General features: G+C 33.1%; 1 protein-coding gene across 1 annotated transcript in view; it reads left to right on the top strand.

Annotated features, from left to right (window-relative positions):
- GUCY1A2 (guanylate cyclase 1 soluble subunit alpha 2) overlaps positions 1-14,814 on the top strand; it is a 500,240-nt gene extending 485,426 nt beyond the window's left edge. Inside the window, exon 8 of the mRNA XM_070384284.1 lies at positions 377-14,814. Within this exon, the coding sequence (XP_070240385.1) occupies positions 377-584 (208 nt within the window). The 3' untranslated portion in view covers positions 585-14,814. The remainder of the gene's footprint in view (positions 1-376) is intronic.
- Positions 14,815-15,463: the final 649 nt, after the last annotated feature.

Raw genomic sequence — 15,463 nt, 5'->3', positions numbered from 1 at the left:
AAATCAAATCAACTTTGAACAAATATTGTCAAGTAGTACCAGGAACAACTTTGCTTTTTTAATTCATTATTATCAGGCTTCCCAGGTGGCTCAATAGTACACAATCTGCCTGCCAATGCAGGAGACACAGGTTCAATCCCTGGGTTGGGAAGACACCCTGGAGGAGGAAATGGCAACCGACTCCAGTATTCTTGCCTGGAAAATCCCATAAACAGAAGACCCTGGGGAACTACAGTCCACGCACTAATGAAGAGTTAGACACTATTAAGCACACATGCATGCAGTCTTTTATAGGCTTCCTGATTCTCTAAAGTTTGTGTCCATTTTTTCTCATCTCTCCTGCCCATATGATTCACATTATATATTTTCTTCTTAGATTATTAAAACGAGAAGAAAGTTTCACATTCATTCCTCGGTCCCGTGAAGAGCTTCCAGACAACTTTCCAAAAGAAATCCCTGGTATCTGCTATTTCCTGGAGGTAAGAACTGGTCCTAAGCAGCCAAAGCCTTCTCTTTCTTCATCGAAAATAAAAAAGGTTTCCTACAACATTGGCACTATGTTCCTCCGGGAGACAAGCCTCTGAGACCTGCTGCAGATCAAAGACTCCTCCAAAAAGCACAAGCCCAGAACATGGGTCATGACAGGAGAATGAAGAGAGAGATTTCTCTTTCACTGCTTTGTTGAGAACAAACAGTGGAATTTCTGTTATGTCAGGCAATAATCCTGGAAAAAGATGGGTTATGACTGTCAATAAAAAACCTGGAGAGCAAGGGGGCAATGTATTCGTTCTTATGAGTGATTTAGGTCATATATATATTATATATGTATAATACATATATATGTATTTTAATTAATTACAAATGTGGGGCCCATTCAAAACTAATCAACAGTCCATGTTTTCTTGTTTGTCACACATATAGGTATCTTTATATATTTGTATTGCTTTTGAAAGCCAGTTTTGATTATATATTCCTACATTTAGTGAGTTGGTATGAGAGGAATATTTTCTAATTTTGTTTTTCTGAGCAGACATTTCATACATATATCTTGGCAGTGTGGTAAACTTCCCAGCAGGAAAAACTGTAACTGCAAAATATTTTAGGGATATTACCTATTTTTATACATATCTCTATATAATTTCATGCAGCACTAGATTTTTCAGAATATGCTACTGTATAGTTGATGCATTATATAATTCTAACTTATAAGTTAAATATAGTTTCACTTAGACTTAAACATAACCTAGCATTTCAGATGCCAAGAAAGCATTGTATATCTACTTAGTAATTATATCTTTTAGATTTCATTAATGTAGCACAGAATCCAAAGGAAATGGAATTTCCTAATAGCAAACGTATGTATCTGTAACCAAGATTAAAGATCTTTTTGCTATTTTCTAAGAAATATCAGTGAAAATAAAATGCTTTGCTACACTGGACCCTTTCAACTTAGCACTTCTAAATATACATAGTTTTTACAATATACTAAATTATAATAAACAGCATCCTACTAAATGACATGTAACTCTCCCCTTGCCCCGTCACCTTCTTCAATGTATGCTTCCAAAAGGCTAACTGCCACACTTGGGGATAAATTACTAAACACTGGCATTAGTGAGAAAGAAGTGTAGGTTATTTTGCCAAGGATGTTGTTTATTCTTGCATAATAAAAACAAGGGAAAATGTGCTTTATGAATTTGAGATTTTTTACTGTTCTTCCATAGTTTATTTGATGTGACTTTTAAGTTCAGTGAATCACCTTCATTAACACTGAAGTATGCCTAACCTTCATACTTAGTAATCACAGTAGTTACAAATAGGCTTCCACTGCATGTTCTGATTAACCATGCATGCAAATATTATTCCAGACTCACCCTGAAATTAGGAGCACAGTGTGTCCACAATTTTCCTAATTTGGTTCAGATATAAAAACTAAGTTTCTCTTCAGTCTAATTAGTTAGAAAGTGTTGTTTCCTTGAAACCTTGTGGTGGCCAATTTCTTACTCCAGTAAGTATATTCATTGGTAGCTTATGTCTACTAAATAAAACACATTTTTCTGTTTAGGGTTTTGACTGCATTATGATTTGCTTATCACATAACTCAGTTAAGGAATATATTAACTAGTGTCCAATGTAGTCTGTGAGGATTAATTAGTGTTTTCAAGCTCCCTAAGTATACAGCTAGGACATACTTTTAGATATGCAAAATATTTGTTATAATGGTTATCATTTTTTAATTATTGAACTCTGTCTCTCCTTGGAGCATAAGAGGACACTAGTGCAACACTTTTCATGTGGAGATAGGACCTAGATCCTGAACTCTCAGAATCCTTGCCTGTCCCTCCATTCCTTGGATCTAGGTCTCTGTTTTTAACCACATCTGAGCAAGAAGGCCAGGGTGTTTATAGGAGGCTGTGGAGGCAGAGGACAAGGTGCTCTCATATGAATAATTACTCACAAAATAATTTCTTTAGTGGCATAGAAGATTAACTCACTTCTTCCATAGGGAATAGAGGGCAAGCTTACAGTCAGTGTAGAAAGAATAGGCTCTGGGAGCACTTTAATCCTCCTGCTGAGACTAGGAAATGCCTTAGCTATGCCAGTGGTCTTCTTATAGCGCAGGAGCATGCGGAAAGAACCAAACTCACTGAAGTCATTTATGCTTATTCTGCACAGTCACTTAAAGCATATTGTGAAATAGTAAATTGTAAGTATTTTAATCATAACCAATGTGTTTTGTGACCATAAGGCTGAAAGGGACTTCCAAGAATCATCCGATCTATTTCTCTGCTTTTTGTAAAGATTTGTCTAAGCAACTATTCTAAACATATGGTTATTTTCTCTATACTTAAAACTATCTGTGGGAAGCATATTTTAAAAGCATCCTCGACAATCTACTTCATTATCTAGTAGTTGCTGATAGGGCTTGGGATAAGAATTGTATATATTCAATTTGTGAGAAGAATAAGCTCTTTCTTAGTTTATATGATTTTACTTAGAGAAAAGTAGCTATTTACGTTGTCACAAATGTCACAATGAAGAATATGCCAGAGATCTATTCAATATCACAAACAGGATGTAAACTACATTTTTCATACAATATATATCTTTGAAGATATAGTCTGAGGCAATATTCTGATCTATCACCATTTTCCCAACCTAGTACAGCTGACTTATTGTAGCTACACTCTTCCTATATGTATTTGCAAAATATGGTATAAAATGGCAATTCATTCTAGCTGCAATCATAGAATTTAGAGGCTGTGAAAAAGCATTATATTTTTATGTGTCCTATAGAGTACAATACATGTATCCTCCATTAGCAATTGTGATTGTAATAACGGGTGGCATTTGGTTTTTCATTTGACAAATATCTCTACAGTATTTGCATGGACAAACTATTACATCCATCGTGTGTTTTAGTGTGGCAGATGGGAAGGAATTTAAAGGAATGTCCCTTTAGAAATCAAGTGGTATTAAATTGGGGAAATGGCTTTACCCACTCTAAAGGGGATACTTTAAGGGAAAAAATGGCACCTATAGTCCTCTGTTTCAGTATTCTTTCAAGCAACTGGTTTGAAGAAGTTACTTTATGACTAGCCATCAGTACCAAACCTTCATGTTGGCATCAATACGATTTTAATGGAATGTCATTGTTTACAAATAAATGAGTTATATAACAAAGCCAGAAACCCCCCATAAGTACCCAAAACCTACTGTACAGTATGTGCTTTGTGAACCTTAATAAATAAGTAACAGCCATAATAAAAAGAAGAATAATGCTCAATGCCTAAAGAACGCATATAGTTGGGACTCTTGACTGTGTAGTGTTGAGTAGAGATGGGAAGGAAGAAACAACTTCTAGATAACAGTTTAGTCCAACTGTCTAAAATCGGCCTTGATACTCATCTCTTCTCTTAAAAATTTAAAATATTTTTATTTCCCTTTTAATGTCTGATTATGTGTGAAATCCAGTGAGCTGTGTATGACCAATGGTGACTCTGAGACAGGCACTGATGGCCTAAGACTTGAGAGTGGGTTTATGGGGGATCCAGTGCTTCAAGTATGTATTCTCAATATCTCACACTTTTCTTATCTAGTAACAATAGTAGCAGGAGCATAGCGTTTTAGTGTCAAAGTGCAAAGTTGTGTGTCTCTCCAGGAGCAAAATAGAACAACTTAAACAAAATCTCATTCACAAGTCTTAATTTGGCAAATTCCTCCAAAGAGTTATAGCAATAAAGCAAAATTAAATTGATGGATAGAGAACACAAAATCACAGAGAATTTGGAAAACTGCCAGGATGTCTTTTTCTACAGAATCATACTGATATTAGTTGAGATGGTATATTTGATATCATGAGGTATAAAGAGGGAGCTCAATATTATGAATGTCATTAAATATATTTATTGAAGATTCCTTGTCTTCCTAACTCAAGGCAAGTTTGTGGATTATTAGAGAAGATAGTAAAACTTCTATTTGTAGGTTTTTGTCTGTATGCATTTTCAGCACAACTTAACCCATGCCCAGATCCTCTCTTACTCCATGCTGTCATTGGAAACCATCTTACCAAGTCAAGTTTGGCTCCATCAAACCCCATTTTCTCTGTACCTCTGAACCTAACATGGCCATAGAAAGAGTTGCAGATGCCTATTTTAGACAGATTGGAAGATACACAAAACTCCAGGCCCAAGTAACAAAGCACATATCAAGTGAACTAACCATTCTTAGTTGAGCTGGAGCATTGCTTATACCTGTAGCTTCTTTCTCTGCTCTCTTCAAAATACAATCTGGCTGTAAGCACTTTGTGCAATTTTAATAAATGTTCCTTCAGAATGAATTACACGTGGCTCTGAATAGGCTCTGGGTGGCACCAGATGTCTTTCAGCCAACAATACCTAGAAATTCAAGTCTAAGACCTAAGCCCTATATTATAGCCTGGGTATTTCTCTTAGATTATACCCTGATGCTGGGAAAGATTGAGGACAAGAAGAGAAGGGGCAACAGAGGATGAGATGGCTGGATGCATCACTAACTCAATGGATATGAGTTTGAGCAAACTCAGGGAGATAATGAAGGACAGGGAAGCCTGGCATGCCACAGTTCATGGGGGTAACAGAGTCGGACACAACTTGGTGACTGGAAAACTATAGCAGATCTTCAGCTACAAAAATTATGTCATTTCAGAGGCTTCTATGAGCATATCTTATTAGATGTAACCTGAAAAACACAATGCATGAGAGGCTTAATTGTTAAAGTGTAACATACTACATTCTACATGATGATTCTTTAAGGGTTGCTCTTAATATGAATACACTTAATTTACAACCAGCTGACTTACCATGTACATAAACTGTGTTTACATGATTGAACGAATTTTACTGTAAATGGATAAACTGACTGCAGCTGTGGACTCAGTTTCACGCTCCTCCTGGTCTTGAATGAAGAACAGACACTGATGTTATATACAGACTAACATAAATTTTGTCAGAGCATTTTGAGACCGTGTGCGAAATTCCTTATACTTGATTCAAAAAGTTGAAGCCTGAGTATTATGTTACCTTTCTGTTTACTTCCTTCTTTTGTTCCTTTTTCCTTTCATAAAAGTCATTGCTCCTTCTTTTCTTTCTTCTTCCTTTCATAAAAGGTCATTGATACATTTCTAAACAGGAAGAATCACAGCTAATCTTATGTTATAGAATAGTTTTAGTTTTATAAAGTAATAAACAATGTGCATTTGTGTGCACTGAATGTAGATATTACATGAGTAAAAGGAATGACATGTTGGAAGGACTTGGGATATAGAGAAGTCAAGTCTGTGTCTTTATTTCTGTTGTGCTGTGACACGCAGACCACAGCTTCAGCCACGTGCCTCACTGGCAGTTCCATCCTTACTAAGAAATGATCCTGTTCAATGTTTCAACTCATCGCTTGGCAGTGTCTGACTGCCTTAGGAAGCTTTTAGTAGTGGTAGTAGTTTAGTCACTAAGTCATGTCCGACTCTTGTGACCCCATAGACTGTAGTCTGCCAGGCTCCTCTGTCCTTGGGAGTCTCCAGGCAAGAATACTGGAGTGGGTTGCCATTTCCTTCTCCAGGGGATCTTCCCCACCCAGGAATTGAACCCAGGTCTCCTGCATTACGGGCAGATTCTGTACCAACTGAGCTATGAAGGAAGACCTGAGGAAATTTTAGGGACACAAATTACTGGGCTTTACCTTTAAGATTTGGATTCAGTAGGTTTCAGGTTGAAGGCCTAGGAATCTGTATTTAGAAAATCACTCTAGGTTATGCTAATATACAGCCAGATTTGGGGATCATTGAAGAATATTCAAATAATCCCAACTACTAGGAATAAATACAAGCTGACTGAGATAGAAATATATTATTTTATTTGTAGTTATTTTGAAAAGCAAATGCTCCAGGTTTCATAACATTATTTCTTTCACAAGTTTTAATTTTTCAGCTTTGGTTTCAAATTTATAGTCCACTTTTTGAGCATAAGTCTTCAAATTTATTATAGACTTAAGTCAATACTGATAAGCATGAGGGATTAATATTGCTCACTATTAGGCATTCTAGACACAGTAAGATTTTCTTAGAAACTGCCAGAGCTGTGCAGAGAACATCACAATATTTGCTGACCCTTACCACCAAGATACGAACTATGAATGTTTGGACAGAGAAGTAAATGTCAAAGTAACCGCCTTACTTCTGAATGCTTTGATTTTTATGTTCTAAAACATCACCAACGTGATGCTTAGTCTCACTCTGTACTTTTCACATTGAATCATACATTCATCTAAAAATTATTTCCTAGCAATATTTTATAACAACCTTTAAGCAATAATCTAAGCCATGATGATGATGATGTATGAAACTTGCATTCCTATGCAAGTTCAGGGAAAGAGAGACATGTCTTACATAAGCAATAATATAAGTAGTGTGGACTTTTAAATGATATTCACCATTCTACTACAGCAAGATGAGCAGCAAGGGATAGATAAAAAATTATCTGAGCAGGTAACATGCTTAATCTCTCTCATAAATTTTTCATTTACACACATGCTATGAAGTAATTGATATGTTCTGATCAGATTGTTTCTGATATATAATTATTGATATCTATCATAATATGATTTCTATTCCTCTGAAAGCATTGTGAATGTTTTGTGCCCAGATTTTCAGATCTCTGTAGTATATAATAAATAGACGTATTTAAGTATAGATAAATGAGCAAAAATATAGAATGGGTTGGATGAGCTAATTGAGAGTGTAGGCTTGGCAAAAATATAGATACACCTTGGGATAAGGTAATTAATTCAACTATTGGTTTTATTAGGTCTGATAAGATGAAAGATTAAAGAGTCATTTTCACTGTTTTCTGTGATACTGAATGTTTAGTAACTACAATAATATTTTGGCTTTCAGAATGTGATTGGTTGAAATTCACCTGTAGTATAATTTTAAAATGTCTGAAAATTATTGTGTAATTATATTTTAAATAGCCTGTACTTTTCATTTGACAATTACACTAAATCTCACAGGCTTCATAATGATTAATTCATATTTCTATTTTCTTAAAATATAATTTTAATCAGATACAGCATGGTTAATAATAATCAGTCCTTTAGTAGTTAAATTGTTCCTCCCTCATTTAGAATCATGTATCAAGATTACAATTAAAGTAACAGGTAAATTTATGATACACTGAGGTACTTCTAATCATCTGATTATTATTTAGCAAAATCATATAAGGTCAGAATCCATTCCTAAGCCTCTAAATAAGAATGTTGTTTAGTCATTAAGTCATGTCTGACTCGTTGTGACCCCATGGACTGTAGCCTGCCAGGCTCCTCTGTCCATTAATTACAGCTTCTATTATTGTCTAGATGGATAAACTCCCTTATAATCTTGAATCTGAACACGATTGGAATCGTGAGTGAACTTGCTAGTATTTTACCTTTCAACTACCAACATCAAAGCTTAAATTAACATCCTCCTACACACAGTTTATAAAATTCCCCTATAAAAATTAAACAGGGTGTGTTGAGTCACTGGGAAAGTTGTTTATTTTTTCCTACTGAGAAAGCATTTGATGATCATCTTCTAGTATATCATTGGAAGCTTATACCTTAATATGCTTTTGATAATAAATAATAAAAATATTTGAGTCCACTAAAAAATTACAGTGAATTTAATTTCCTCAGTTATGTAGTTGCTGATCAGACCACTCTTAATGTTAGACTTAAGTACTATTGCTAATTATTTGAAAGCAGAAGAGACAAGAAAAACTAAATGGTGAGCTTAAGTAACAGCTTTTTTCTAATTCTTTTGATATATATTTTTTAAATAAAGGAATTGGTTTATATTTAATCTTCCTCTGTGGCCTTTTGGCTAGTTGGAGATAAAGAAGGGATTCTACTAAATGAATTTTTACTGTGGGCTATTAAGTGTAATTAACAAGTAGAACAGTAATGTATTAATTGGGATAAAATCAGAATTCTGCAAAATTGTTTCCTCACACTCCTTACTTTTTTTGAAGACAGTTCTTCCCATTTTGCTGCCTGGCATCAGACTCAGTACACAGGGACAGATGGAGGGGTGGGATGAGCAGGAGCTTAGGTGAGATTGGTTAGAGATTGAACTTTTTTCTTTGTGAAGGTATACATACTCCTAAAGGGAGGCAGTTTTCATAATAGACACATGTGGTTTAGTGAAAGCCAAATGATTTGCTCATTTTTATTTTAAAAAGAAAATAGAAAAAAATCCTTCATGAACTAATTTCAGTTTTCTTAGGAGGTAGTGACAACCTCTTAGCAGGGGCACACATCTGTGAAACTGGAACTAGAAGCTCACAAAGCTATATATAGAGACTCTGAAGGTGGTACATAGAGCTAGTTTTGGTTACGATGATTAAGATCAATGCAAGTGTCAGAATATCTGGACTTGAGGAGCAAAGAAGAAAAAATACCAGATCAGATCAGATCAGATGTATATCACAGAAAGCCTGTGAAAATTAGCACAAAAGACTATTTGTGTTCAAGTAATACTAAAGCAAAATATTTTTTTTCCTTTTATAACAAGCCTGGTTGAGCTAACATTCAGAGAGAAGAATACAATTTGATTTTGTACTTCATTTTTGTTGTTGTTCTGACATTATAGAAGTTATATCATTCCCTAGTTGGAAAATCTAATCACAAAGATAAGGAAATATTTATTCTGTGTAGTTACATCTATATAATGGCTTGGGGGATCTATACTATATTCTATATTCTTCTTCACATTGCTTTCAAATTGGGCTTTAGCTGCAAGCAAAACAGGTGATCAACTTTAGAGGAGATAAAAGATTTTATGACACCAGGCCTTTCCATCTTATTCTGGGATGCTCCAGAGTCCTGGAGCTGGGGAGACAATTACCTCACAACATTTGATGATGTTCTGAAGGAGAGATGAAGGTGTACTCCCAGTCTTTTAAAATTAAATGGGTTAGATAGTCTCTAAACATCATTTCAAGATGTTTCACTTTACATGAAGCTAGTTAATTCAAGCAGAGTTTGTTTAGAACTGAAATTTTAAAAGGAAGAAACAAACCTGAGCAATTTTTAATCAGAATTATTAGACTGTTTTTTAAATTTATTTTTAAGTGGAGAAAAATTGCTTTACAATATTGTGTTGGTTTCTGCTGAACAACAACACAAATCAGCCATAAGTTTACATATATTGTCTCCTTCTTGAACCTCCCTCCCTCCCACCAAGCCCCCATCCCACCCCTATAGGTTGTCACAGAGCACCAGGTTGAGCTTCCTGTGTTAAAAAAAATAATTTAGGACAAAAAGTTGCTGTCTTGAAAGCCAGGTTACTTATAGCAAAATTTCAGAATGCTAAAGATTTTTGAAAGTTTTCTAAAGGTATGAAGTGCTTCAGCACTGAGAAAGAAAAAGATAACAAAGAATTACAAATCGCATTTCAATTTTTTTCTCTACGTTTTCCATTTGTTGCAAGAAAGAAAGATGTAGAAGATGTCATAAATGAGTCAAAGTTATTAATTTTGGCAATGAGCTATGGTTTGTAAATTTGGCAACATTCTTTTACTTAAAATAATAAGCTGTTTTTAATAATATGAAGGTTAAGGGTAACAGTCAAGTATACTATATTCCCATTCATCTATATATGGATCTAGAGCAAAGTATCTCAACTTCTCAGAATAAATCTAAATGAAAAATAATTTATGTTCAAAATTTTGAACAATAAACATGTTATTCTATATGTTTTATGACTAACAAGAAGGTATGCATTTCTATACTTAATTAAATCTCAATTCCTAGAACAATTCTATTTTTATTGACTCCCAAGAAGCTTTCCTTTATGGTCAGTATCACTATCGCTGAAGGCTGGCAGGAGAGTATGAGATGATATATAATACCTGAGACTAGGATGATCTGCACCAATTATTTCTGTAAAATAATTTAAAATCTGCCCCCCCCCAAATTTTTAAGCTTTTTTTTAGTTCAAATCTCCATAGTTAAAGAAAACTCCATGTTGGAGTGGCCAGATGTTATCAACGTGAAACCTCCCTCTCCAAATTTTATTGATATAAATTACCAGGTTAAAATCAGATTGGCTTGAAGTCTCAGATAAATTGTTTTTGTATTATTTGACTAGAAAGTGTTATCAAGAATAAGAAATTTAAAAAAAAAGAATAAGAAATTTATTCTTATGTTAGATTTCATTCTAGCAAAGCACGTATAGATAAACTGGATGACTATAATTATCTACAATAATTCAAGGAATTTAAAAAAAATATTTTTGCTCTTGTTGTACAAAGATAATTACTAGTGAATGGTAGCCAAAATTATTATTCTTATCCTTTTAATTTGTTTCAAGTATGTTACCAGACAATTATAAAATCCATCCCTTTCAGTTGTTATGCAATTCAGTGACCTGAAACAGTTGGTACTCATTGCTTTTTCTTTTAATCCTTAAGATACTTTTTTTTCCTGTCTAAAGAAAAATTCTCCTACTAAAATGCAAATGAATATCTGACTATAGGAAGTATCCCATTTTACTTCAGCTGGACTGCAATCAAAAAAAAAAAAAGACACCTACATAGAAGATTACAAGAGACAAAAATCACTTTGCCTACATTAAATTGCCTAAATAGCTCAACCCTCTTAACTTAGAAGAAAGTTGAAGATAGATGGGAAGACTAACTGATTATAGTTTATTTTTAAAACACTATTAATACATAACAGAATATCATGAAATTCAGCATGTCAAAATTTTGATCAAGAAACAGGAAATATGCTAATCAGAATAAAAAGATTTAAAGAAAGAAATAATCTTGTTTTATACGTGCCCATCAGTGCAGAATTTGGGAATATTTGGTACTATGTCTGTAATCAATATTTGCATTATGATCTAATTTAATATTAGCATAGTCTTTATGCTGATAAGAAACCATGCAAGAGTCCAAATATCAAGTGTGGCTCTAACTTGAATAAACAGTAGAGTTTGATGTTACTTCTGAGTAAGATTAGTTATGAATGTGAAATGAATGGCTGTATCTATAGGTGTTACGTGCGGTAAAATATTTGGGCTCAAGTTTGTCAGCATCCCCAGCTTCTCTTTTCTATCTCTCCCTCCCTCCTTTCCTTCCTTTGATCCCTCCCTCTTCCTCTCACCCCTTCCTTCCTTCCTTCCTTTTTTTCTTTTTCTTACAAAGTATGTGAAAAATAATATTTTATTATTATGGTTGAGATTGTTTTTTCACTTTCACATGATGGGACACTTTGTGAATTCATGAGATAAGGAAAAGAAGGTGACTGTTCAGATACAGACCACTTGGGTATAGAAATGATTGAGGCAATTGGGAACTTGGCTTCTATGACATTTCATCAGTTAAGACAAACATGAGTTTTTGTTTTCTTTTTAAAATGCTCTTCTTTTATTGAATTTTAACACGATTTCAAGAAATATCAGGGTGACCCTTTTTGGACAATCTCCTCCTACAAACATCTTAATTTGAAAAAATCCTCTTGTTTTCAAATGGTAAATCTTTCCTTGGGTACCACACTGCTAAAGATAAAAATAGAAAAGAAGCTTCTTATACCTATAGGGAAATTTTTTTTCAAAAACGACTTCCCAGGTACCACTTGATTTTGTTGGCTCTTTGTCTAGAGATGACGGATACACTGTCTTGCTTCCTGTATACTCTTCTGTAACTCAGTTTGACATAGTATGGTGTTTGGGTTCTTTTTTGAGGGTTTGAAAATGTTTGCTATCAATTTCATGTCTACTGTATTGAAAAAGTAATATGTATTCCAAATTTCTTAGCTCTATGCCTTTAAATTTTGGCATGTATTCAGATAGTTGTTTATAACCATCATTTTTAGTTATTCACTAGAATTAACAAATTACCATAATCTTAAGTATAAAAACACAGGTTGGATCATTTTATGGTAGTTATATTGAGGGATCAATTATTTACAAATCCCAATCCAAAACCATTTTTTTCCAGGGAAATTCAGTGATTTCTAGCAGATAATATGATTCATAAAGGAAAAGAAATAAAATGTCTCATTTAAAGGAATAATGAGAAAGACAGAGAGTATGTTCTTCTATTTTAGATATCCCTAATACCACAATAATTTGAACAAGTCTTGAACAAGATTTAAAAAATATTTAATCTCTAAAACTGAAAATTTTATTAATTTTTTGTTGTGTATTAATATTACATTCAAGCTCTTTAATAAGTTTTCTATGTGACATACATTTGTTTGTGTTCATTAACAGCAAATTATGTAGAAATGATATAGCTATGTTTTCTCTCTGGAAAGATTTGCTTCAGTAAGTCAAATACCTTTGAATTTTGGTATTTATTTCTCATTTGAACTTCATTGAACACCTCAGGGATCTTCTACTATAACAAATCAGGTAATCTGTCAAAGGAAAGGGTATGAAAAATTCAGAAAATTTAAAACTTCAAAGGGAAGAATTTCTATGTCAATCAATTTTTATTTATTCCACATTGATATTTATTTATTTTGAAATTGTGAAAAAATAGGCAGCTTCCATATAAATTGACATCTATGAAAATGCAAATTTCTTTCTTCCTATATTTTTCAGTGTTAAGAAAACCTTTGTCTTGAAATGATAGACCTTAATACTTTTTTTTTTTTTTTTGGAAGAAATATGACCTTCAGTATCTTTGTCATTTTTATTTGTTGAGGGAAATGTTTTCAGTAATGAATGTAAAAATAGAAGAAATATGGTTGAGGAAAACAGATGAAATATAAGATGACATTTGAACAGCTGTGAGCTACAGTCCCATTTTCTCCCTCTATTTTGTTGCCTCTTACTGAATTTATATTGAAGGCCCAGACTGGCAAAAATAACAACTACTAGTCATTGTCTCCTTTTATTATTTAGAAATAAGCAAAAATTATTCCAACTATGTGGAAATTGATTCACATAATAATGGCAGCTTATTACTACTACGAAAGTCAGGTTAAGTTCAAATAGAAAAACAGTTCATGCGCAAAACCACTTTTTGATTTTCTTAGAGTTGAATTAACAGCTTTTTCTTTAAAAAAAAAAAAAAAAAAACTTCCTGAAAAGTTTTCCTTGGACAAACTGTAATTTTATAACTGCCTTTAATCACATTATAATTTTGGTAATCAAGTGACAAAGCTGTCTCATTATGCTTTTAAAATTTATCAATTAAGTGCATTTTAGAAGAGATCGGGCATGTTCAGGGTGGTATGGCCATAGACAATTAAGTGTATTTCAGAAATAATACATATCATTCTTCATTTCAAAATCAATCTACCTGAATTCTGACACTTCAACTGTGAATAGCCATTTTACCAAGCCAAAGGTTTTCATTTCCCTAACAGTATTTAGATAAAAACAAAATAAACAAAAATCTGCCTGCTCATTTTAATGTGTAAGTAGCCAATGCATTTCTATCAAACATTCAAATGCTAAACAAATATGAACAGGTTTCCCCAACCCACTTAATAAAATCACATGAGTATATTGTGCTAGGCCTTCATTCAGTTCCTCTGCATGGGGTAGGTTTTACTTAACCAGATAACAGAATTGTTTTAATGTTTTGTCCAATTCATTTGCTATAATCTTATGTGTCTAAATTTTTTGTTTGGCCTGTAATGTAAATAGTATTTTCCATTTGCTATTTTATTATCAAATTATAATTTGTAAATCATTACTTTAAAAAATCAAGTTATCACAAACTTAAATTGCAATGTCATAAAATAATACTAAGATATATACTAATATATTCATAGGGCATGGTTAAGTTACATATGTTTTGAAATGTCAAGCTATTTTTGAATTTTAAAGATGATTGCATCCTTTAAACATGTAGCATTAATTTTAAAAGTTTGTTTCGTGTTTCATATTATATTTTAAGGTATTTTTTCTTTACTCAATAGTACAAGTTTAGAGAAGCTTTCTGATTGAAAGGATGAAATATGTCTCATTTCACTAGAAGTTTAAGAATACTAGTGTGTGTAAAAGTATGTAAGCACTTATAGGATTCTAAACATCTTTGCTTTTGATGTAACACCACTTTTTATTCATTTGATTGTGCTTATTTATAGTTATTCTAAATTGTGCATGATGTAAATAGTATGTTTCATTATATAAAATGTCTTTGTATTTACAGACTGAAAAATAAGATAAATTTGTATATGAAAAATCAGTGATTAAAAATTTGGGATTCTTATAAAACAAAGTAGAAATAACAGTTGTGTGTTATATTTACATAATTCATTACAAAACTCTCTGTTTAAACCAAACATTTATTTACCTTATAAGTCAAAACTGTCGCTTATAAAATATTTAAATCAATAAACAATACCAAAACAGACAAGTCTATAGATCCTTCTTAGTGTATTTTTTCATACCATGCCTGACAATGACTTAGAATATGAATGAATAGTAAATGAAAGAATGGGGAACCAGTAAATGAGTGAATGGAGTGTTCACAATGTGTTATCATTATGACTAAATATGATGCTACTGACACAACATCGGGCAAGGCCAATTTTTAATTATTTTTATAATATGAAAACTCTCCTTAATTATTAAATATCTTCCAGAACTTCAGTGTCCACAGTACTGGAGAGAAGGCTTGGGAGGGAAGGTTGAGAGGAAAGGCAGTACTCTTAATTTGATCTTTGCCACAGGACTCTATAAACTGAGGAGTTTTATGGATCTCCAATGCTTGTTTCAGTCTTATCTTTGTCTTACTCTTTTCCAATCTATCTCCTTTTTTCTTTTTTCTATTTTTCTTTTCTTTATTTTGTTTTTGAGTGCAGAAGTCATTAGCCTCTCCAAATTCTGTGTGCAAACTACACAGTTCTGTCCTAAACTTAACTCCGTCTCTTGGTACTTTATGAAATGCAAGATGAAGAAGCCAATACACAGTATTCTGGCTCT

The sequence above is a fragment of the Bos mutus genome, chromosome 15 (assembly GCF_027580195.1).
Source record: "Bos mutus isolate GX-2022 chromosome 15, NWIPB_WYAK_1.1, whole genome shotgun sequence".
Taxonomy (NCBI): Eukaryota; Metazoa; Chordata; class Mammalia; order Artiodactyla; family Bovidae; genus Bos; species Bos mutus.
Note: the sequence above shows the minus strand (reverse complement) of the source record. Positions and strands in the feature narration are given on the sequence as shown.